Here is a 24,458-nt window from a genome sequence, read left to right on the forward strand (position 1 = left end):
TATTTATCAATTTTCATAATCAATCTAATGATCTTCAGCTGCCTCTGTATATAGCCGGGCTCCTACATCATGTAATGACTGAGTTTCAAGATCAGACAATCAACATGCATGAACTAAGATGAGATTGCCATAATGATTATGCATAAAGGTGTCAAATTTGCTTTTGCCAAAAATAAATAGTTCAAACTATTGCTAGAATTAGCATAGTAAACACAGCTACCATGAAAACAAGACAAATTACTCTTTGCAGAGCAGGAGGTATATTGACATTCTATTTGTGAAAAGAAATAGCAAAATAAGATTTTAGAAGAATGTGATATTTATTTACAGAACAAAAGCCGAGCCGTCCTTGGAAAGGAGGACAGAGAATACAGGAGCGCTATACAACTATCAGAACTCAGAAGTATAGTTGCTGGCATTGTGCAACTGATGCATTCTGTGGGCAGTAAGGACACTTGAAGCTACGACTGTTTCCCTTCGATAGTTTACTAATTGACTGCTTGCAAAGAACATGACCACATGGCAACAACATTGGTGGATTTTCTTCACTACCTTGTTCCCGACTAACTGGACAAACAAAAACCGAGTGAAACTGAAACTCCTTACCCAGCTCCACTGGCACAGGCAACTGTTTCATTGCCCACCATTCCTGTTTCTTTGCTGCCATTACGTTTGCCAATTTTAACAGCGTAGGCAGTCCTTCTGCCCCAGCAGCAACAGCAACATTAAGAGGGTCCCTGAAGGATTGTCCTGTGAAATTGCAGTATGTCAACATAAGCTCCTCGGCCAATTTTTCCCAATGGATTGGATCCACCAGATTAGCATAAGGGGATTTATCAAGCTTTCCTGCCCAGAGTAGGCTACCCATGAGTTTTTGTATCTCTTTCATATGATAAGAAGCCAAGGGAGCAAGGTAAGTTCTGGCATATTTAACTGCATCTGCTCTGCTTCGCTTCTGTAAAATGTCTACAAAATGCAGCTTGTGGAGTTTCAGTTCTAAATTTGAGCCAGACTCCTTTAGTCTTTCCTGGTTTTTGGAGACCCAGTTTACTGCAGGCTCTAGATTCCTTGACTTCAGAGCCTTGAGGATCTGATGAATCTCTTCAAAATGCAACCTCAAGGATTTGGCTTCAGGTTCACTAGCTTCTTGTATTAAACAGTCTGCAATATCAAATAGGCCTTCACGGTAAACGTGGCCGATGATGATTTGATTTACAATATGGGGGTCAAAATCAACATTTCCGTACGTGTTCGATATATCAGGATATAGCATCTTCTCAAGGAGCTTCTGGTGCTTGCTGAGACTCGTATTCAGATCTCGCTGCAGTCCCTCTAAATGATTATGTGAACCAACAATCTGGAGCTTGGCTTTGAGTTCCGTGAGAACTGTTTTAGGATCAATGGATATGCCAGAATCATTATCTGACTGTATTCTTGCCAATGCTTGGTCAATTTCATGGCCAACTTGGCGGATCAATTCTTGGGATTTGGAATATGATAACTTTTGCTTCTTCACAACCCTCTCAAATGAATCTTGTATAGCATTCAGCTCCATACCTGACTAGTTTCACAAAGAAGCAGCATAAATAATTATATACGTTCAGCTGGACAAAAAGGCAAAGAATCTAGTCCCAAAAGGTAAGAAATATAATTCATGTTTACTTGAACTAGAGTACGGTGTTTTGGACCATAAAATGATAATTCTAGATGAAAGCAACATAGTTCAAGCATCCACCTTCATAATCAATACATAAAACAAAAGCATAATGATACTAACACTTACAAAATCCCAAGAACATCAGGCACAAGCTATTCTTTTTCTCATAATGTTAGACAACCATTTGTTACAAATATAACCTCATGCATCTAGTTAACCAATTAGCATCCAATTGATCACATCAACCAAGACCAAAGGCCAAATAAATGTGACCTTACCTTTTATAAACATAGGAAGAGGAACAAACTGTGCAACCAAGACAAACCCCAATTATAGTGTTTGCTCTCTCTAAGTCTATCATTAAGGACCTAATGCACAGAGATTCTCAATAATCCATTCTTTTGGCAATACAGAATGCAACATGAGTTGTACAAAACGAACAAAAAATGACCTCTCGCACTTTGATTAGGTGAGACATGAGTCTCTCCCAAATTACTAATTCCTGTGACATGTCCTAAATTGCTGTTTTGCGCAACATTCATTTGCTGCATTGGTTTCATTGTTTAAAGTTTAAACTCTCATGCACAGAAAACCTACAAAATGAGAAAACCAATATAGTTTACGAACTCCACCAAGAAGTTAGAACAATTGTGACGCCATATCCTCATTTTCTTTATGAAATTTCTGTTTAGGGGAAGAAAGAAAAGTAAAAAGAACTTACCTTTTTCAACCTCACAATTTAGGATCACTAACCACGCCATGATTTGTAAGAATCAAAAGCAAATGCAAATTAATCTATTAATCAACAAACCTGAACGACCAGAGAAAGAAACCACAACACACACACACCACGCGCATACATAGATACATAACTGTATATACATATATATAACACGACATATAAGCAGGATCATCTAGATACCACTCCTAAAACTAGCTTCAGAAATTATGTTCTTCAATAAACGAACCGCCTGACGTCATAATACCATCCATTACAAACAATATTGAAATTTCATTCACTTAAACCAGAGCCGCACGTCAGTCGCTTGTTTTTCCCTAGGTAGCAAACAAGCAGAGATTTTTGACATAAGTACATGCCTAACTCCCCACTCCCCACTCCTCCGCTAAAAAAAACAAAGAAGAAGGCCCAAAAAACCAATAAAGACAACTTCAAGTACTTCCCGAAAACTATGAAATCAAGAATCGAAAAAACTATCAAATCTAGAAGAAAAAATGGAATTCGCATTCGTCCAGACAACACAAATTAACACAGACCATTTCATCTTGCAATCATGGGAGTACTTACCACTGGGGAAAAAAAAGAAGAAGAAAGAAAGCAACTTAACGCCGAAAAGCATTGAAGAGTAAAGGAAAACGAATCAAACAATAGAAAGAAAACATACCGAAGTGAATCAAGGGATTGAATTTAGGTAGTGAAAATAGTGAGGGGAGTGTCAAGACTGAGACAGGAGAAGACAGAAAAGTGAGAGAGAGAGAGAGAGAGAGTTTGAGACAGAAATGAGATTGAGAGAAACGTTTTCGGTTTCTTCAGTATGAAGCTGACGACACGTACGCAGGATCTCTTCTGAATTCCCAAAATTGCCCCTTCCACCCTTTTCTTATCAGTTCCTTCTTTTCTTTTTTTCCTCTGTAAAGGCAAAAATAAAGAAGTAAACCTAAGAAAGCAAGAAAGCTTCTTTTGCCGGCCATAGTTGGGGAGAGGGCGGTGGTACGTTACGTTATTTGTTGTCCCTACCAGTTGCAATTTAGGATCCAATGAAAATTTATTAAATTTTCTATATGTTATGTGACTCAGTAATCAAGCAAAATTCCTACTTGAATCAAACTTAATTAAATCAAATCAATAAAAAATATGCCCTACGAGCTGCGAATCAAACTTAATCAAATCAAATCAATCAAAAATATGCCCCACGAGCTGCAAACCAACAGCAAAAAGTTCAAGTCATTGTGAGAATAAATAACTCTAATGCCTACAAACTTGTATGATTCTTTTATTTCATCTCGCTAAACTACATTTCGAGTTACTTCTTTCTCTCCTATAGTGAGTGTAGTCTACGCAATACAAAAGGGACGTTAAAGCCATCCCTTGGACTGGGCGGCCGCACCTATACAAAGTTATACAAGACTCCAAAGAATGTGATGACTCTCAAATGAATTCAAGTGCCTATGGAGGGAGTTTCCCTCCAGAAAAAAAAAAGAAACTAATAAAACATCGCATCAGAGAGAAAGCATGTGCACTCAAGACACTCCTTTTTTATTTTGTTCGACCTTTGCCCGTACTTTCTGCTCCAATAAAGCTACCTCCGTGTCAAGACTAAATATTCTGTTAAGTGCATGCATGTTCTCCAATATTTCATTGAGACTCCGGGTATCATTGCCATCACAGCGCAAGTGCTGCATTGGACCATGAAGGAGCTTGTTCACAATTCCTACGCTAAGATCATAGATAGCTTTCTTTTGGTTCTTTGGGATATCGTCCCCCATCTTTGACAGACACTTTTCCAGCTCAGAAGCCCTGATTCTTTCTGCATATGCCCTAAGCTTCTTGATGGTTGGAACAGCCTCAAGGGAGTCCTTCCATGCCTCAAATTGTTTCACTTCTTCTATAATGATTGCCTGAGCTTCCATTGCTTTCTGCAGTCGATCTTCCTTGTTAGTAGCCACTACTTCCTTCAAATCATCTACATTGTAAACTTGAACGGTCTCAATATCTGATACACATGCTCCGACGTTCCTAGGAACAGAAATGTCAATGAATAGCCTCTGGCCTCCAACATGAGAGCCCACAAGGGGGAGCGTCTGAACTTGATCTTTTGAAAATAAAAGAGTTTCTGAAGCAGTACACGTGAAAACAACATCCGCTTCTGCAGCACATGCTAACACATCCGACAGAGGCCTATATTCTATCTCAACACCCTTGAGCTCCTGACGAATTGAAGCTACTTTGTCCTCTGTTCTGTTGACAACAACCATTCTTCTGCATCCCTTTGCTGCCAAGTGTTTGATCACAAGCTTTCCCATCTTGCCAGCTCCGACAACCAACATTCTCGCTGAAGCATGTGAAAATTCTGGAAGTTTCATCATAGCAAGCTCGACAGCAGCTGAACTAACTGATACTGACCCAGTGGAGATACTGGTCTCTGTTCTAACACGTTTTCCCACTCTGATTGCATGCTTAAACAGCCCACTAATTTTGCGGTCAAATCCAGGGACTCCTTGACCAGTTTTAACAACTTGTTTTACCTGGGAAAGAATTTGACCCTCTCCTAAAACAAGGGAATCAAGCCCAGAAGATACTTCAAAGAGGTGTTCTGCAGCATCTTTATTAAAAAGCAAGAATCTGTGCTGACATAGCTCCGGAACTGGAACTGAACTTATCTGCAGAAAAGAATGTACGATGTCAGGAACTATTATATATTTATTCCATAGAGACATAGAATGTTTCATGCTTTTTGTGGTAATGTCAGGATAATATATCAGAGAAAGTTTTCACCACACCATTTAATAGAGTAGAGACATCAAAGTAATTTCAGGCAATTGAAATCTGGATGATTAGTGTATCATCTAATCTCTGTCTTAAGGTAGAACACTAAGTCTTGTTGTAAAAAAGGTATAGGAATAGAAGAGACCAGTACTTTCAGAGAAAACAAGTTGAATTTTCCAATGCACAACCAATTCAAGACTTTAAGTTCAGTCATCAAGACTATTTACATTGTGGCTTGGACATTCTTATCTTCTCATGCCTTTTACAGACAGAACATCAGTATTAAGCCTAAGCAATAATATATTTCATGTCAAACAATCACTTATGTATATATTACAAAATCAATTCCTTCTGTTGCTACATAACTGTCTCATATATATTTGTTTGCCTTTATGGAGCTAGGATGGTGCAACGGATGCAGCAATTCTCTCCACTCTCTTCAGAGACTATAAATAACCATATAATGCATGAAAGTGGTGAATGGTATTACCTTAGACATCCATTCAGTCACTTCTTTAATGCCACGCTGTTGAGACAGAGCCAAAACATATATTTCCAACCTGTTGCAAGTACTAAGAACAGCAGCTTCCTCTATATGATTTAGAGCACATAGTTCACCAATCGCTTGAGGCCATTGTGCTTCTGGAATAGAAAGCTTCTCACGTATCTCAATGGGTGCTGTGCGGTAGTTAAGCCCGACGACCACAATACTGCTACTTTCCTTTGTATAACCTGATTGGAAAAAGTAATAGGTAAGAAAACAGCTCCCAAAAGTCTCATTATAAAATTGAATAAAAGTGTAGGCCATCAGTTATCAAGGTAGAGGGGGAAAAAGAATCTAGTCTCCTATGGTCTGCACAATCCTAATCAAGAAAATCAGCTCTGAATCCTTCAAGTAGCACTAGCATCCTTGTTTCCTAATCTAAAAATATATGAAATAAATGCAAACCAGAAAGCCATGATCTGAATTTAAATTTCACATTATCAAATATAAACTTCCAATCAGAGAATAAGGTCCAACACCTTGAAAATCAGATCAAATCAGCCGGGGAAACAGAAAAAAAAAAGGGCAAAGAAAAAGAAAAAAACAGAAAGAACGAACAGTAGCTTCAGAGGAAAGCTCCCAACGCAACGCATCCTCAAATAAAAGGAAACAGAAGAAACACATTTACTTTCTCAAAACCCCATACTAAAACTCGGATTAATCAAGTGAAGAACGGAAACTCACGATTAGCAGCGGAGGTCTTCAGGAGCTCCAAAGCCATGAGATTCGAGGACCTGGGTGGGATCTCCGCGTTCGGAGCAACTTCACATCTAGGGTTTAATCTGAAGGACTTGGTCACCGGAATCACAGCCTTGTACCTCGAATTATTGCAAAAAATTCTCGTCTGCGGAGGAAAACAAGCCACGGAACAATTAGATGAGCCGCAAATACGGAGGGAATTGCTGCGACAATCGTACTTCAATTTAGCCTCTGAATGAATACTACAATTGGTAGATGAAAGAGAGGTCGCGAAGCCACTCGCCGCCGCCATCAGTGTGAAAGAATAGGTGGTGGTTTGGTGGCGAGATGGCTCCTGGAGGCCGAGTTTTATTGGTGGAAAACCAGAGCAGGTTCGGAAGGAAAGAGAGAGACGGTGGATGAAGTGGGTTTGGTAATACGGTTCAACGACTCCGTCCAACGACTTTGGGTTCCGGATTCAAATTTCGTGCCAATTATTTGACCCGGCAATGCCACCACTAAATACCAATATTTGTTTCTTTTAGGAATATATTTTGCTTATTTTTGTTATTTTAATATAATTAACTCTTCTTTTTGTAATAAAATTTATTTTTACTCAAAAACCATAATGAAGTTCTAATATTCAAATATCAAATTATTATTTTACTCAATATTTCACATAATGTATTTGAAAATAAAATTTGGGTTTGTTAAATCAAGAAAGGATTAGTAAATTATTGAGAAATGAAGACAAGACCATGGGATTTAATTGGGGGTTGACTTTTGTGAATTGAATTTTTCATTTTTTGTTGACGGACGTTAGGCCGGCACACGCCCGATTGGTGACGGAGCCACCGCGTTAGACCGTGGAAGTGTTCTCTTTCCTCATTTATTTTATCGTTTTCACTTTCATGCTTTTCTCGTGTTTTGACTTTGACGACACCGAACCTCTGTTCACGTTCCAGTGTGAAAGGAACATTATTCAAACTTCATTTTCGGTCTGTTTGGGAGGACCGCAGAGTGGATTCCAACAACTTGGGGAAAATTGATTATTTCTCTTTTTTAATAATAATTAATGTTTAATTACACTAACTATGATGATGTGATGGAGACTGTGAAATTGAGCACCATATGTAATTATATATTTAGAGCATCTTTATCATTTTTCATGAGATTGATAATATAATTTAAATGCAATCTGTGGGTCAGCTCATGGGTCAGATTTTCGAGGCTCCAAGTCGTGCCAAAACCCACAAATCTACTCGGATAACAGTATGGACTCTTCACCGTTGGATAAAAGGTAAAGTCACCCAATTTGTGACACATGGGCCAGTCAACATTGTACATATAGCTCTATAAATACCCAAACACAAATCATTTGAAGTAACTTGCATTAATTGCTTTTGACCGTACACCTTTAGATCGCATATTTTCATATCAATCCAAACTAACTTGAGCAAAGGAGGGTCTTAGTCTTGGATGAACCCGACTGGTCTAACGTATGTGTTTTAATTCTCATGACCCGTTAACGATCTAGAGAGATTACGTGGCTGATTTGGATCACCAAAAGGAGATCGCATATTTCGAGTCGGATCACCTCCCTGTGATATGAGAAATAAGCAAATATCCCCATTCTAAAAAAATAATTAGCAAATTGTCATGTTTAATTACACTAACTGCGATAATGTGATGGAGACTATGGAGAGGGGAAAAAAATGAGTACCAAATGTTATTATATATTTGGAGCGTTTTTATCTAGCAATGAAATTGTCATTTTTCAATTTATTCTGTTCATGTTGTTGGTAATTATAAATGAATTATTAATAACAGAATGAAATTATTTTAATGACATTTGTTATTTATATTTTTATTATTAATCTATTTACATGATTGGTAATTAAAAATTAGGTTCACATGATTGGTGATAATAATTTTCTTTAAAATTTTCTTTTTTATTTATTCACGACATGTTAGAAACTACTAATACCATATTTATCCATTTCCCCCAAATTTTACTTTTTCGCAAATTTCCTTTCTACCAAACACACCCTCAAAGCCACCCACTCCTTGTGCCATTTTGGTGGACACTGTAGCGCCACACGCTCACGCTCACGCTCGCGCTCGCTCTCAGTGAAGTGATACATGGTTCATACGCTGATACAAAATCGAATAAAGAGATAAATAAACGAAAAGCAAAATTAGTTATTGTCAAATGGGCTCGCAAATCCTGAAAATCTCGCCTCTTGCTGTTTCTAGAACGTTCATTCTCAAGCCCACCACTCTATCTAGATTTCTGCCTGCCCCAATCAGCCATATCGCGACAGCCCGCGTTGATCGTTGTTCATTGACGAAGGCAGTCAGGTATAGGAGCAGTTTATCGAGTGGGTTTTCTGTGTTGACGCTTAATCAGGGAAAGAAGAGCTTCAGAAGTGGGGTTGTAGCCATGGCTGCGCCTGGGTCGGTACAGAAGTCGGAGGAGGAATGGCGCGCTGTTCTTTCCCCGGAGCAGTTCCGTATTCTAAGGCAGAAGGGTACTGAGTAAGTCTGATTTCTTGCAGATTTGCTGTGTTCTTTTTGACTTGATCTCAGGTTAATTGGATTGTGAAATTTGAAGGGCTTTTAGTTTTATTAGTGTTAGAGTCTTTCCTTTTGGTGGATTCTGCAATTTTTGTAGGGAGTTGCTGTAGGGTCATTTATGCAGGTGTTTGTTTAGTGTAAGTTGCATCCACCTATGTGTTAGACTTTGTTCCTTTGAGCTTGAGATTGTGGGATTGAAATTTTGCTGGTTGGAGCTCCCGAGTGTTCGCATTCCCAAGAACTGGGAGTTTTTGAGTTAAATTTCAGTCAACTAACAGGTTATTTCGGTAGATTTGAAGACTCTAGATTGAAATTGAGAAATAATGCATCTCTTAAGGTCTTTTTGATGCTACACCAGGTGCTTAGATGACGAACACATGTCCATTTTGAATTAGCCATGCACACAGTACACAAAGGATCGGATGTAGCACCCCTTGAGAGATTACCTAAGTGGAATATTTGATGGTAGGGTTAGAGTGTTGCTAATAATTCCCCCATTCTGGCAATAGTTATGATTTTCAAGAACTGGTATTCTGTTCTAAAGAACGCCGCGCGCCAGCTGCAGAATTTAGTGCTTGATAATTATTTGATATACATTTGTCTGCTATAACACTCAATATCCTTATCCAGATTGGTCATTGGTCATTTCTGTTTCTGTTTTTCTGGTTGGGTCGGAAGTGATTAAAGAAGTGACGCTTGTTGAGCTTAATGTAATACTATGCTGCCACAGTTGCAAGAATTTCGTCATACTGGTTATTCTTTCGGCAATTCTGCTATTCTAGGGACCTTGACAGAAGCTAGTAATAAACTTTAAAAGCAAAAGCATCAAATGTCGTGTGTATGGCGGCTGTGAAATTCTATGCTCTGCTGTGCTTTTTTCAGCGAGTCGTATATAGTGTAGACTGTAGTCTATGAAGTATCTGAGAACCAATAAATTAAATTGAAACTTTAGTTATGTGCCCGCATACTCTCAGGTATCCAGGCACTGGGGAATACGACAAGTTCTTTCAGGAGGGTATTTACACTTGTGCAGGATGTGGAACTCCTCTGTACAAGTCCACTACCAAATTTAACTCCGGTTGTGGTTGGCCAGCTTTCTATGAGGGTCTACCCGGCGCCATAAATCGAACAGTAAGTTTTCCTTCCTCATTCATTTTCACATGTGGGAATCTCAGAGTATTAGCCTCTTAAAGACTGCTACTAAATGATTGTATAGCCTGATCCCGACGGAAGGAGGATAGAAATCACGTGCGCAGCCTGTGGAGGACACCTCGGTCATGTGTTTAAAGGGGAAGGGTTTCCTACACCAACAGACGAACGCCATTGTGTCAATAGTATATCCCTCAAGTTCACTCCCGCTAATTCTGCTTCTTCGCAGTGAAGAACACAGTTACAGTTACGGTCCCAACTGACGAGGATGTCGTGTAAACTGCCAAATAATATTACCTTTCTGTTTTATGTATCGAATGACCATTTGATCTGCATTGTGGAGTTTAATATTGACACTTTATCCAGCTATTTTAAATATTTACCAATTTGTATGATTATCATATGTCGTTAACTGCCTATTTTATTAAAAAATTAAAAAGTTCTGGACGATTGAATTTCTATTACTAAATTATTCCAACCACACTTTCTTGGCTTAGTTTAAAATTTTATTAAGTAAATAGTTAATTACATTTAGATAAAGAGAAATTATACTTTTCATTAAAAATATTTTAGAATTGCACTTATTCCTCTATGAGAATTTAGAGTTCGTTTGGTTTTAAGTGACAGGAAAAGGGAAGTGAAAGGGTGAGGCGGAGGGGGAGTGAAAGAATAATATTTTTTTCTTTTAAGTTGTTTTGTATGATTGAAATGGGAGTATATCTCAAATACTTTTATTTATTTGGTAACTCTTATAATTTTATAAAATTACCCTTCTATTCACTTTGTATCATAAACTAAATAAATTAGCATTATACTAATATAATTTCAGTATATCAAAAATTTTAAAATGTTAATAAAAATATTTATCAATTCAAAATAAGAATATCTTTTATTAATAAAAATATTCATCAAAATGAGTATCGTTCATTTATTTTAAATAAATACTAATTACTAACAATATTGTTTATCTAATTGTTAACTTCGATGTAGTAGTTTTTCAACGATTTTGTTATTTTTCTTTTACAATTATGTATGATATTATCAACTAGAAGGAGAAAAAAATTAGAGAGAAATTGTATATATTTCCCAACCAAACACAAGAGATATCTTATATATTCAGTTTTATTATGACTTCTCTTATTCCTCCATTTCTATCCCAACCAAATACACTATTAGTGTTAACACTTGATTCCATTTGTCAGGATTTGAACAAAAAATACTGATTTAATAAAAAAAAATTATATAAATTTTTAATTTTACTTCTTATTTTAACATTTTCATGTAATAATTTGTACTTATAAAAATATATATATATATATATATAATGACGTTCACCTTATATATATTACATTTATCTTAAAAAAAAATACTAAGTTAACAAAAAAAAATTATATAAATTTTTAATTTTACTTCTTATTTTAACATTTTCATGTAATAATTTGTACTTATAAAAATATATATATATATATATATAATGACGTTCACCTTATATATATTACATTTATCTTTTGATAATTACAAAAATATACTTGTTAAATGAGGATCAAAATTGAAAAAGTTGCGTAATGTTTTTGCTTACATTAGTATTTTTCATCCAAGCTCTAGTTGAAGGAGTCATGTGTAAAATGAGTACTTTTGAAAAAGATGTAATTGTAATTTCAATTTTTTTTGGGAGAAATAATAACTTAATATTTTAAAAAAAGATCCAAGTGTAATTAACCCTTAAATAAATATAATTATTGTTTTATAGAGATAAGATCAAAGTACAAAATTAATAAAATTCTCTTGCAAATATAAACCCTAATTTCCATAAAAGGTTTGGGATATCATATCCAGAGATCAAATTTAAGCCCGCGTTGAAGATCAAAATACGAAATCCCCAATCCGCCACGTTATCTTATAAACTCATCATAATAAAACTTACTTATTTTGACAGTTAAACAAAACGCTCCAAACTCCCAATTGCGTGAATGTGTGGCTCCTCCTCTTCCTCTTCTTTTGAGCCTGAATGACGTGAAGATTTTCACTGACCCACAATCTCAAAACCAAGAATCTTTATCATCAATCTCTCTTGTTACTATCTTTAGATGTTTTGTTTAGTGGTTTTTGATAAAGTAGCTGTTCCACTTTCGTGAATGTCAGTATGTTGGATGCTGTGGCGTACTGCTACAATCCCAGAGTGAGTTTTATTAATGTTCTGATTTAATGGTTGAGATGCAACGATTCATGGGAAAGGAGGAGAAAATAACTTGTAGTTTATGTTTTGATAATTAACTTGAGTTTCTTGGTTGAGAGTTTAGTGACTCTTGATTTATTTGTGTTCTTTGCTTTTCTTTTTATTCATTATCTTTTCACATTAAGAGGGGAAAGGAAAAGAGAAGAATTTTATGAATGGATTGTTTTGCCTGATTGCACTGAGATTTCCCTCTCGAGGTTTCAAGTGGAAGAGCTTAATATGTTGTAGCTTCTAACTGTCTGCAGTATCCTTTTTGTTTCATTCCTATGTACATGTGTTTATCCTTGTTTTATTCTTTTGATGACATGTCTTCATCCTTGAATACTATTATTTCTTGATATTTGTTTAGATATCACGCATATATTTCTCATGCATGTGGCCAAACATGTTCATGAATCCATATATAATGCAGGGTTATGGCATCGGTTTGGGGACTAGTTCCAGTAGAGCAACTTCTTCTGCTCAGCGTCCATGTGGGCATTATCTTGATCTCTCGTGTGCTTGTAGACGTGCGGTTCATCTGCCATACCTTTCCACGCATCACAGGATAAATTGTCATCTTCTATACCGATCAAACGATGGTTTCAAGGGAACAGCACTGCCACCTAACTCTGTATTTGGTGGAAAAAGAATTTACCTTCTCAACTCCAGACGTGCCAAACAACGCAGATTGAGGGTATATGCATCAGTTGATGTTGCCAGTGCTGTTGATGTTATTAATGACTTGGGCTTGGACACTCTAACGTTCTTAGCTGTGACCGTATTGGTGGTTCCTGCTTTCAGAATGATCAAAGCTAGCCCTGTAAGTTGACTTCACCAATTTGAAATCTTAATGGGATTACCATTGTAAGTTTATTATGAGGTTAGGACTGTGTGCATGCTTTGGGCAATATCGTCATTTATTTTATATTCTCTTTGGGTTTATGATGAAATTGATTGCAAATTGTTGTTATTCATAATTAGGAGTGAACAACTTCGTTCTTCAAGAAACATAATTCTTTCACAAATTTATATAAATCTGAAATCCTCCAAAGCACGTATTCAATCTGTACCTCCTTCTCGGTTAAATTGGACTGGCTGAATCCAAAACATCATCGCATCTTACAGATTTATTGACATGATACATATGTTGCCTTGTTCGCTGCAGCTGTATGTTCAATGAAGCTATCTGGTTTATGATTTCAAGAAACTCTACTATATTGCTTATTAGAGTGCTCCTATTTTCTGGTTTATGTTATTTCCTTTTCTATCGAATGTATGGGTGCTAATTCCTGTGGTTGTTTCAGATTCTAGGTTTCTTCTTCGCTGGGGTTGTGCTCAATCAATTGGGCTTGATTAGAAATCTCACAGATGTAAAAGTCCTATCAGAATGGGGAATTCTCTTCTTGGTAAGCTCAATGACTTTTTTCCTTTTTCCTTTCCTTTGACATTATCCTTGACCTCAAAATTTCATCCAGAATTATAATGACAAGTTTAAGTCCAGGACATCATTATTTTTTACCACTGCAATTTTAGTAGTTTCTTGAAGAACACCTGATTTCTGGTATAGTTTGCCCTTGACGTTTCTTTTTCATCTACTTTTCATCATGTCCTTATTGGAAGAAAAGGAAAAAGGACCTGTATTTCCTTATATTTCTGATTGCATGAGCCCTTTCATAAATGATAATTTAGGTTTAGTTGGATAATGTAATAGTTAGGTTATGGCTTAAAGGCCTTTCTAGCATTTTAGAAGTTAGTGTAGGTGAAAATATGCTTGTTAGCTGTAACTTCCAAAGACCGTAAGGTATAAGTCCCGTCATTAGGTTGTGAATTTCTTCACCTGCAAGTGTGACATTCCCTTCGCATTATTTTACGTACATTGTTTAGGTGAGCTTTCTGCAGCTTTAATGGCATATTAGTTATAATGTCTCCAAGTTCTGAAGTTCCTTATTTTTATGGGTCGGTTAACTTCACCTCACAGATAATTCCTTGCAGCTGTTTGAAATGGGTTTGGAGCTCTCACTTGCTCGCTTGAAGGCTCTTGCTAAATTTGCTTTTGGCTTGGGGCTAACTCAGGTACATGTTGACAGATGAGTTTAGTTGGTTGTTGTGTGTGATTATTTGAAACCATTCCCAACAGGACTGATGTGATCCTATACCTATGTGATTTTGTTACTGGTTAAAATTTGATCTTGTCGGGATAATGCTATTATTTGCTAGTTAAAATAATTAGAGACGCAGGATGTGGATTCCAAAACTGCGAGAATTCCTTAGAGTCTGAGTATTCTTTATGGCTATATCGGTTTAGCTCTAGTGTACGTTTGGATAACTTGTGCTTTCAGTTATACATTGCAAAGGCTTATGTACTTGTTGCCCCCGGAACATTTAAGATGATAAATCTTGGTTTCACATGTTTCTATATTCTTGGACTTCATATCTTAATTTTTGGTTCAATCTACTCTGTATACCTTGAGTTGCGCCTTGAGGTGTGAGCACCTGATCAATATACACACTGTCATCCACTCTCCGAGGACCTTTTACATTCTACCAATTCGTTTCTACAAATGTTAGTTTACGAGGAGCATGCCATTGTCTACTCGTCCTGATGTGTTGATCAACCCACGATTCCACAAGGTGTCTTCCCCTTGTGCAATTTTATCAACATTATCCATCAATTTTATATTCTCTGATTTTCGGCTTCCTTGATCTGGCACTTTATTATCCTCACTTAGAGTGCTTTGGACTTTACCAGCCTATGATATGGTAACTATTGTTTTCACAGTACCAGTAAGATCTTGAAGAGGATAACGTCTCGTATGAAGAGAATCCCAACTAATTCTTGGACCCAAATCTTGCAAAGCTTAAGCTACTAGGTATTGGGTCAATTGGTGATATGTCTCAACAAATTCTCACTTCATATGCTGAAACCACAAGACCACATTTTTTGACTCTCCTTTTTTTATCTCATGTAAACTTAAGCATCTTGTGGAGACTAGAGTATGAGTAAGATAAATACCATGTTAGTTGTAACATTGGATGCGAGTGTAACTCTTTTTATAATGCATGCCAGCTCTTGTTTATCTTCTGACTGTTGGTTTTCTCTGATGAAGGTTTTATTATCAACTCTTGCTTTTACCGCATTTGAGCTTCCACCAAATGGGGCTATTGGAACCAGAATATTGGAGTTTCTTTTCCACTCAAGACCGGACTTGGTAAGACAATTTTCTCCATACATGCCTCTATTGAAATTGCTGACGACTTGTCACAAAGAGATATGTGGTAATTTAATCTTAAATGAGATCTTTGTAGCTTAATTGGCTTTTGATCTCATTGCCCTTTTCAATCAGAGTTCCAACATGGGTGTATCTATGAGCATATTCAGTTTTTGCATCTTATGAGCTGGACATGAAGAGTTAAATAAATCATGATTGATAATTCTATCTACTATGGTTTAATCATTTTCAGTCGAGTGGGTGTCTTTTTTATTTTGTGGTACAAACACCAAGGTAAACATTCCTGTTTTATGTCCTATGGACCTTTAGCTAGTTGGTATTTAGTTACATTCCTGTTTGTGCCCTATGGACTTAAACCATGAATCAGAATATTTCTTGAACTTATTTCCTAAACCAATTACAAAGTTAATATTTTAATTTGTTTTTATCATTCTAATGTGATATATGCTACCTTGAAGCCATTAATTATATTTCTGATGGTCCAGTCTGAGCTTCACCAACAGATTTGTCAATTATATAAACTTTCGCTCAAACTAAGTGAAGATTTATTAATTTCAGTGAGAAAGTTATTGGAAGACTAGAAAGGTACCTCGTACATGCCATATTGAAATGCTTATTTTGGAGAGCATCTATCTTTTTCCTCTGAAATTTCTTTTTAGACACTCCAATGCGAATATGATGCCTGAATCCTCAAGTGTTGTGTTGTTATCTATTCGTGCTTGAAGAAGATAAGTATAATGTCCCTATTTCTACTTTGGTCGGGTTGGAAGGTGGAACAAATAATGAATACTTATGTTGCTATTTCTTAAATGTCTAAGATAAATTGTTGTTAGAAAATACCAAATTTCTTCAAAAGTTCACTTTTTTGAATTGGAAAGTGGCATGTTTTTCGCTGCAACTATGTTCTCTAAGACAATGATTGTTATAAATGTAGTTGCTGGAAATTAACTTGTCAAAGGTGAAAGCTATAAATGGAAATTCTAAGTGTTTTTATCAGCATGTGTGGTCTGAATTCTTTCAAACAAATGACAACTTTCTGGTACTGTAGCCTACTACTGTACCAGATGACTACTACTAATTTTTTAAAATCTGAAGGGGTTCTGTAATATATCAGTTTAAGTATGAGTGGTGTGTGCTACAGTAGCCTGAATTTTTTTTTTTAAAATATATATGAAGTAATATTGGTTATTCCATTTTCCTCATACATACCCACACACATGTATGTACATGTGTTACTTTTAATTGTTACTGTCTTTTCCTGTGTGGTAAGATACGTCTTGAATATTGTAGGTCAATATTCGAAGCATTGATGAAGCTGTGGTTATAGGTGCTGCTCTTTCCTTGTCTTCTTCGGCCTTTGTACTTCAGGTATTTCAGCTCAGATTACTTGAATAAGATCTACTGTTGGTTACTTATAGCAGTGCACTATACTCAAGTTAGGGAACTACATTTTTCTGTAGTAAGTCATGTATTTTTTCTTCTTTCTACTTCTTCGTCTCTTTCTAATTTCAATCTGGAAACATTGGATGGGAAGCTGAAAAAATCAAACAATTTCCTCGTGACTTTTACCACATATTTATGCTACAAATGAGTTCAGGCAATTGCACCATTAAGTGAATTCCTTTGTCATTTAGAATAATCTGGTCTTTTGTTGTTAAAACTCAAGGTATCTCCACTAGGTAACAATTCTTGTAGTTCTGGATCATCCGGAAGTTCACTGTCCCTTGTTTTTTTATCTTTTGGCACCATGTCATACTTGAAGTTCTGGACATGCTTTATAGAAATATTTAATTTCTAGAGGAATTGTTAAATGAGTTTGGTAACGTCGCTATCAAAAGATTAAGGTGTGCCATGTACCAAAGAAACCTCGCTCAAGTTTCTAAGGTTAAGTGCATTACTCTTACATGTAATCTGTAGCTTCTTGCAGAAAAGGGGGAACTTCCGACTAGATTTGGCTCAGCAACTCTAGGGATTCTTCTCTTGCAGGTTGTTTATGTTTTTAGTTTATCTCCCATATATTTCTTACCATGTTGCTTCTACTCCCACCTCTTTTGTTTATGTTTATCCTGAATTGGCTGGGGCTGGTCATGGAGATTGCCTTGGAACATGTGTAAAGCCAATAACCTTTTTCTGAGTTACCTTCTACTTGATAATTGCAGGACATTGCAGTTGTCCCACTTCTTGTGATATTGCCGGTGTTGGAGAGCCAGGTACATCAAAATTCTCGAGATGGTACATTATATCAGTAAAAGCCTGCAATTATTTAATACTGCAATTTTCAAGAGAGTCTATTCTTTGAGGTTGTGGCGTCTTTGTTTTACAATTAGAGCATTATTTCGTACTTCATAATAGACTTAGAGATGTGTTTACAACTTCTAGTCACAACAAGGTTACTTAACATAGCAGGTCATTAGATTCCATAATTTGCATAAATGTATATTTGCCTATGGAATTTGGAAAGAAATGTGGAACAATGTCTAAACTTCACAAAGTCGGTTAAAATGGTCAGATTGTGTGAGTCCTTTCTCTATGTCATCCATTTTGATAGGAGTTGTAATTCTATTCTGTTTCAACAGGGCGATGTTACATTCCACCATGTCGTTTATATGTTATTTCTTGATCTTATTTTCTCAAATGTTGTGCTTCCTCCAAACTGTATCTTATTAAAGATAAGCATGAAATTCCTAACTTCAAAGGATTCTTGTATTAATTTATTCTTACTAGTTACAAACTAAACAAATCTGCACCTACTATCTTTGTTTGGTTGGATATCGTCGTTATATTTGAGATGCAACAACGACAGTGTATCTCTTTTTACTTGCACTTAGCTTATGGATGCTTAGGATGGGTTGACTTTTGCAAATGTATAGAGAAAATTGGGAAACATGGTTTCTAGATGTTTTTCTTGACTACAGTGGCAGTATTTGTATTTTTTCATCTTTTATTTCCGAATAAAGCAAGCTTGATTGAGTAGCTTTGACCAAAATACAAATGTCTTCTAGGTTTCTTAGTTCAGAATATAAGGTTACAGCGAAAAAGTTATCTCTGTCATAGTTAACAACACATACACGTGCATTTATGCTGGATTGCAAAAGCAAATTTCATTCTTATACTGAAGGTGAAGTGTTGATCGTTTCTTCCAGTAAATGTCATTTTTGCCTCTAAGTTCAGATTACTGCCTATCAAATACATTATCTTCTGAAGCAACTCATTGGTGCTTTTGCTGTTCGCAAGCTTCTACTACAGCTTCACAATGTATTATCTGCAGAATTTGGTTGAAGAAAGTATTTGGCCAATGCTTGCAAAAGAGAGTTTAAAAGCTTTAGGTGGATTGGGTCTGCTTTCCCTTGGAGGAAAATATCTTCTAAGGCGGGTTTTTGAGGTGTGCACTCCTGTATTTCAAAGAGAATAAGCTTCAAATGTATTTTGTTTGTGTTACAAGATGAAATTTGGTTATTGTTCCAGGTTGTTGCAGATACGAGGAGCTCAGAAGCTTTTGTTGCCCTCTGCTTGCTTACAGTTGCAGGGACATCACTGCTAACGCAGAAGTTGGGCTTCAGTGATACGGTTTGATATTGTTTCCCAAAATACAGATCAATAATGTGTTGTAATTCGCAAACTGAAGGTTTCTAATTTTGTTTATTTGCAGCTAGGAGCTTTTCTGGCCGGGGCTCTTCTAGCAGAAACAAACTTCCGCACACAAATTGAAGCTGACATTAGGCCTTTTAGGGGTTTACTTCTTGGGTTATTTTTTGTGACAACAGGGACTTCTATTGACATGCAGGTATTGATGTGTTCTGACGTCATGTGAGCACATTTTCTGTCAGCTTTGTAAGGCTTCTCTGATTCATGTTCCTTCCATTATGCTCGATTAATTAGATGCAGTAATTTACCATATATGACACAAGTGGTAAAAGTTTTGGCAAAAACCATTTTATTTTGTCATGCCCTGGACAAGACCTCCTGGCACATCAAATTTATGTTTTCACCCGGTTGCTTACTTTTGGAAACTTGGTAACCTCTTTTACATGTGTGCTTATTTTACGCAGCTTCTTATCCGAGAGTGGCCAAATGTGCTTTCGCTCTTGGCAGGTTTGATTGTTATTAAGACACTGATTATAACAGCAATAGGTCCACGAGTTGGATTGACTCTCCAAGAGAGCATAAGGATAGGCTTGCTTCTTTCCCAGGGAGGAGAATTCGGGTTCGTTGTCTTTTCTTTGGCAAACAGGTAAATAGTGACTGTTGCTTGAGTACAATATCCTCTGTCATTAATTTCAGTTTATACTGTTAAAAATAATTTTAAAATCCTGATATAGGCTTGGGGTGCTGCCACTTGAACTGAACAAACTTCTTATAATCGTTGTTGTCCTGTCTATGGCATTGACCCCCTTACTCAATGATGTTGGAAGAAAGGTGGCTGATTTTATTGGTGAGAAGTTTGAAGATGAAGGAGTAAGTTTCTGAAACAGCACTGGCTTTTTATTAGTAACAGTCAAGGATGGCATAATGTGGTCTAGTTAACTACTTAAAGTTAGCTTTACATCAAAAGAACTACATTATGGTTGTGTCATGAGGTCTTGATCTAAGGCATTTAGTTGAATAATTTAACTAAAAGACTAGTTGCACTCTCTTTCTTTCATTAGTGATCTTTGTGAAGCATTTGATGAGTGTAAAAGCTTGATATCTGAGTCTGATTTTTCTCTTATTACTATATCCATTACCTCCGGAGTAATACCTATCAGAAGTAAACTGATTTCTTTTTAACTTATTGACTGAAATATTATGGTGACACAGAAAATTGATGGTTCAGTAAACTTTGATGCCAGTGAACCTGTTGTTATAGTTGGATTCGGGCAAAAAGCTCAGGTATGGCTAAACTATGAACTATGTATTTAGCTGAACCTAAGTCATCCAGTTTGACCGATAAAGCTCTTGTCCTATACAAGATCCTTGCAAATTTCTTGTCCACTCCATTGGCTTCTGGAATTGATGGTGATGCAGGGTGGCCATATGTTGCTTTCGATCTTGACCCTTCTGTTGTGAAGGTAAGTGCTGCTGACGCGTTAGGAATTCACAAAGAATGCTCTTGTTTTAATTTTTGAGGGGACCAAAATTTTGAATTGGAATCCATCTTGTAGTGTTTTAATGTCCTAAATGTGCACGACCCCTTTGAGCCTGAGATTATCTACACCCGATATTCCCTTTATTGGGACTAGAAAGAAAAATTGAATGGTTTTTTCATGCTTAACAAGAAGTGATTGTCATGGTGGTTGACTAATTAACAGGTAGATTATCTCTTATTGGATAAGAACCTGTTTTTTGTTGTTAGTCCAACTAATGCCATTTTCTTTTCCTTATCATTCTATTCTGCTCAATGTCTATCATAATAGATACTTTTCTTTCTCTTTGCAATTTTTTCCTTTTCAATTTAATGGTGCTTCAATAGGTTAGGATGCTATCGTTTTTTTTTTCTAAGTTGGATGTGTCTTCTCTTTGTGTTGAAGAGAACAAGAAATCTAGTTTGATTGACATTTTGTCTTGTTATCCCCATAACAGACATCTAGAAAACTTGGTTTTCCTGTCCTGTATGGTGATGGCTCCCGTCCAGCAGTTTTGCAGTCTGCTGGTATTAATTCACCGAAAGCTGTGATGGTCATGTACACAGGGAAAACAAGAACACTTGAGGCTGTTCAGCGAATTCGTCTTGCCTTCCCTGCAGTAACCTTTTCTTCTCTCTCTCTCTCTCTCCCTCCCTCCCTCTCATTTGTGGGTGTGAGTTTCTGTCTGTCTAACTACACATGTGAACTGATACAAACAAAATGAATGCAGAATGAATGTCCTAGAATGCCGATACTAGTTCTGAACTGAGAAAGAAACCAAAAGACAATCTCAGTAGAAAAAGATTACATTGTCGTTAACCATTGCATGTTGGATTACACTTGTAGTTAAATGCTTAATTGCCTACTTATTTGTAAGCAGAAGCTGAAAATTTTTGTTCTTTACCCAAATAATTGAGATTTCTTTCTAATATCCACATAGCAATCAAGAACATTCATCTAAATATTTTGCTGGCTGAAATTGAAACTAAAGCTTCACAAAACCCAACAGGTTGTCTTTTAATATGTTCATGTTCTTTATAGCGCTAATGCATGAATAAAAACTTAACCTTTGCAGATTCCCATATATGCCCGTGCTCAGGACATGATGCATCTGTTGGATCTGAAGAAAGCAGGCGCAACTGATGCAATTCTTGAAAATGCGGAGGTATTATTATGTCAATCCGATGAGGAACTTGTTGTAGTGAGCAAGGATTTTTAACTCTACTTTGTAATTTTTGCAGACAAGTTTACAGCTTGGATCCAAGCTCTTGAAGGGGTTCGGTGTTATGTCTGATGATGTAAGCTTTCTGAGTCAGCTTGTACGAGATTCGATGGTATTACAAGCTCAAGAAACATTAGCAAGAAATGATGAACAAGAGTCGAAAGTGATGAAGCCATTGCAGGTAATAACACAGTACAGAATATATCATATATGTATGTGACAAGACACCATATTTTAGAAAGGGATGACTACCTTACCAATAGCTCCTTGAGGTTTGGCGTGATTAAAAAGAACCCTATCTGTTTTCAATAATTACAGTGATACCTTGTGTCAGTCAGGTTCTCCATGCAAATTTCCTCAGCTGTCAAATTGCTGTTTCCAAAACTTATTTTGATCCCTTTTGACCAACTTTTCAAGCAAAACTACTCCTTTTTTACTGATGCATGTGCATTGCATATAAGGAGGCTTACGGCTGTTATTCTGAAATATCCAAGGGGTTTTAATGTAATGGGAGTATGATTTTACTTTTTGCTTTTTTCTTTCCTTAATTTCTTTTTTCTTGTTTCTTTTGTCGGTAACTTTCATTTTCTTATCCTATTATTCAGTTCTCTACTTCTTATAATTCTTTCTATACCTTGTACCTTTTGTTTCATAGAGTTCTCTTTGTTCCCCAATTTTTATGTTCTTTTTGATTTCTTTCGCCACCCATTGCCCCCACCCCGCCCTGCGGATCTTCCTTCGTTATCTTTCATGTTTCTGTATGTTCTTACATGTATACTGAACGAGGCCATAATTATTGCTAAAGATGAAGGTTACAGACTTAGTTGGGGTACGCACACTCTCAAACAACGACCAGTCACAGATGGTTAATCAAACAAGTGAAAGGAGCACATTGAAGTCACCTGCAGGGACCGAACAATCTTGTGATGATAAGCTCCATTTGGACGATGAAGAAGCCAAAGGCGTGTTATACTGTGAGATAGATACAGGAAACAATGTCCAATCCTACACTGATAGAGTTGATGTGAATGATCCAGTAGGTGTCGCTAATGAGGAGCCTTAAGAGTTTCATTAAGGCCTTTGTTAATAACATTGAATTGATAATCACATTTGAGGGTATCTTGTCTGATGCATATTTCTTTAATGCCTTTGGAGCATTAAGTTTTGTAGCTGAGAGAAACCATACGACATGGTGGAGACCTCAAGTGTTATTACATTTGACATTTTGCTTAACCACACTATGTACATATGTGTATTCATCAACTATGAGTGGCTAATGCAAAAATTTCAACATTTCCTTTGGGGTTGATGCAATTGTGTCGAGCCATATGGTCTTATCATTGGGATTTTAGTGATATGGTCCCATTACCATTCGGATTTTACTGTAATGTACAAGCTGCATGCTGCTGCCTTATCCTTTCTCTTGTCGATCTTATACGCATCCCATTTGTCAGCTGTATGCTTTGCCTATTATGTCTCCAATTTCAGTGAGTAGAATCAAGAATGATCAGTTTGTCTCTATGTATGTACCTGCAATATTTCTGGCATGGCAGTGCCACAGTAAATTCCAGGTGTTTGGATTTCTTTGTCCTCTCTTCTCTCGAATTCCTCTCATCTCTTGCATTTTTGCCATCTTCTCTTCTCTCTCTTCCATTTTCTCCATATTTGCAGCCGCTCTCTCTCTCTCTCCTTTTCACAACCCAGATGACAAAAATTCAATATTTTTCTTGTACAAATTGAAGATTTATAAGCTTAAGGAAAAATTGCCATCTCCAGTGCACACTCTGTTTCTTCTCAATTCACACCAACAGCCATCTCCAGTTTGGGCTTTTCTTTTTCTTTAAATTTTTTTTTTATTATTTATGGTTTTCTTATATTCTTTTATTTTTAAATTTTAAAAAAAAGGAAAAAATGCTTAAAAAATCATGTAAAAATTGCTTAAAATTTCAAGTTAAAAAAGGGAAGAAATGTTGGAAAGTCGGAAAAAATGTATAAATAATAATATAAATATTTAGTTATGTATTTATAGATTATAATAATAAATATAAATTTTTAATCATTAATTTAAAAGGAATAGGAGGGAAGAAACTTGAGGTCATATTTGATATAATTTTGTCTTGTCTATAATTATAACTGTAATTTCATATTTTAGTCACATCTGGTATATTATAATTGTAAACATACAAATAGATAATCAAACAATTTATGATAGAATAATTAATAGGTTGTTAGTTAATTATATCCTAATCAATCACAAAAATAATTTCCATTAAATTTGGAGGGCCATTATCCCATGCCAACCAGTAAACATGGCCATGTAAGTGTGAATCTATGAATCCAGTGGAAGAGGAAGATTCCTTGACTGACTTGAATTCCCTTATTCCATCACAGGGTCAGTCAAGAAACATGAAGCAATAATTGACATGCCTGAAAACAGAGGGAGACCCATTACTTCTCTTTACCAAATCATTTGTTGCGAGCATCAATATGGCGGAGATCATCCTGACTCCACTTTTGCAGGTAATCTTTGAGAAATTAGCCAACCCTGTTCTCCAAAAGTTTGCTGATTACTGGGA

At 36.4% G+C, this 24,458-nt stretch overlaps 4 protein-coding genes across 5 annotated transcripts; 2 read left to right on the top strand and 2 right to left on the bottom strand.

Annotated features, from left to right (window-relative positions):
• LOC105169320 (protein RMD5 homolog A-like) lies at nucleotides 242–3,527 on the bottom strand. 2 transcript variants are annotated; one of them, XM_011089698.2, is made up of 2 exons: nucleotides 3,061–3,527; nucleotides 242–1,557 (listed from the first exon to the last, which is right to left on the bottom strand). In XM_011089698.2, exon 2 carries the CDS (start codon nucleotides 1,553–1,555, stop codon nucleotides 398–400), a length of 1,158 nt encoding a protein of 385 aa, XP_011088000.1. In that variant the 5' UTR covers nucleotides 1,556–1,557; nucleotides 3,061–3,527; the 3' UTR covers nucleotides 242–397. The 2 variants fall into 2 exon arrangements, with proteins under 2 accessions (XP_011088000.1, XP_011088001.1); XM_011089699.2 differs by having other exon boundaries at nucleotides 242–1,561.
• LOC105169321 (glutamyl-tRNA reductase 1, chloroplastic) lies at nucleotides 3,646–6,857 on the bottom strand. The gene is made up of 3 exons (XM_011089702.2): nucleotides 6,391–6,857; nucleotides 5,653–5,894; nucleotides 3,646–5,056 (listed from the first exon to the last, which is right to left on the bottom strand). The coding sequence occupies exons 1-3, from the start codon at nucleotides 6,695–6,697 to the stop codon at nucleotides 3,917–3,919; spliced, it is 1,689 nt and encodes a 562-aa protein (XP_011088004.1). The 5' UTR covers nucleotides 6,698–6,857; the 3' UTR covers nucleotides 3,646–3,916.
• Nucleotides 8,476–10,506, top strand: LOC105169322 (peptide methionine sulfoxide reductase B5-like). Its single transcript, XM_011089703.2, has 3 exons — nucleotides 8,476–8,922; nucleotides 9,936–10,092; nucleotides 10,178–10,506. The coding sequence occupies exons 1-3, from the start codon at nucleotides 8,597–8,599 to the stop codon at nucleotides 10,340–10,342; spliced, it is 648 nt and encodes a 215-aa protein (XP_011088005.1). The 5' UTR covers nucleotides 8,476–8,596; the 3' UTR covers nucleotides 10,343–10,506.
• Nucleotides 11,950–23,191, top strand: LOC105169323 (K(+) efflux antiporter 3, chloroplastic). Its single transcript, XM_011089704.2, has 19 exons — nucleotides 11,950–12,289; nucleotides 12,759–13,148; nucleotides 13,633–13,734; nucleotides 14,321–14,401; nucleotides 15,436–15,537; nucleotides 16,849–16,926; nucleotides 17,476–17,544; nucleotides 17,718–17,768; nucleotides 18,827–18,940; nucleotides 19,024–19,125; nucleotides 19,208–19,342; nucleotides 19,608–19,789; nucleotides 19,878–20,013; nucleotides 20,356–20,427; nucleotides 20,508–20,606; nucleotides 21,118–21,279; nucleotides 21,736–21,825; nucleotides 21,902–22,063; nucleotides 22,688–23,191. Exons 1-19 carry the CDS (start codon nucleotides 12,254–12,256, stop codon nucleotides 22,943–22,945), a joined length of 2,421 nt encoding a protein of 806 aa, XP_011088006.1. The 5' UTR covers nucleotides 11,950–12,253; the 3' UTR covers nucleotides 22,946–23,191.

Source organism: Sesamum indicum, linkage group LG8 (assembly GCF_000512975.1).
Source record: "Sesamum indicum cultivar Zhongzhi No. 13 linkage group LG8, S_indicum_v1.0, whole genome shotgun sequence".
Lineage (NCBI taxonomy): Eukaryota > Viridiplantae > Streptophyta > Magnoliopsida > Lamiales > Pedaliaceae > Sesamum > Sesamum indicum.

What these genes read in the sequence shown, in the direction of transcription:
- LOC105169320 (XM_011089698.2), bottom strand. Translation starts at nt 1,555, where the DNA reads ATGGAGCTGAATGCTATACAAGATTCATTTGAGAGGGTTGTGAAGAAG.
- LOC105169321 (XM_011089702.2), bottom strand. Translation starts at nt 6,697, where the DNA reads ATGGCGGCGGCGAGTGGCTTCGCGACCTCTCTTTCATCTACCAATTGT. An exon ending in GAAGACCTCCGCTGCTAATC is followed by an intron (nt 5,895 to 6,390) that starts GTGAGTTTCCGT and finishes TTTTCCAATCAG; the next exon opens with GTTATACAAAGGAAAGTAGC. An exon ending in TGACTGAATGGATGTCTAAG is followed by an intron (nt 5,057 to 5,652) that starts GTAATACCATTC and finishes TCTTTTCTGCAG; the next exon opens with ATAAGTTCAGTTCCAGTTCC.
- LOC105169322 (XM_011089703.2), top strand. Translation starts at nt 8,597, where the DNA reads ATGGGCTCGCAAATCCTGAAAATCTCGCCTCTTGCTGTTTCTAGAACG. An exon ending in CTAAGGCAGAAGGGTACTGA is followed by an intron (nt 8,923 to 9,935) that starts GTAAGTCTGATT and finishes GCATACTCTCAG; the next exon opens with GTATCCAGGCACTGGGGAAT. An exon ending in CCGGCGCCATAAATCGAACA is followed by an intron (nt 10,093 to 10,177) that starts GTAAGTTTTCCT and finishes ATGATTGTATAG; the next exon opens with CCTGATCCCGACGGAAGGAG.
- LOC105169323 (XM_011089704.2), top strand. Translation starts at nt 12,254, where the DNA reads ATGTTGGATGCTGTGGCGTACTGCTACAATCCCAGA. An exon ending in TTCTAAGGCGGGTTTTTGAG is followed by an intron (nt 18,941 to 19,023) that starts GTGTGCACTCCT and finishes TTATTGTTCCAG; the next exon opens with GTTGTTGCAGATACGAGGAG. An exon ending in GATTCGGGCAAAAAGCTCAG is followed by an intron (nt 20,428 to 20,507) that starts GTATGGCTAAAC and finishes GTCCTATACAAG; the next exon opens with ATCCTTGCAAATTTCTTGTC.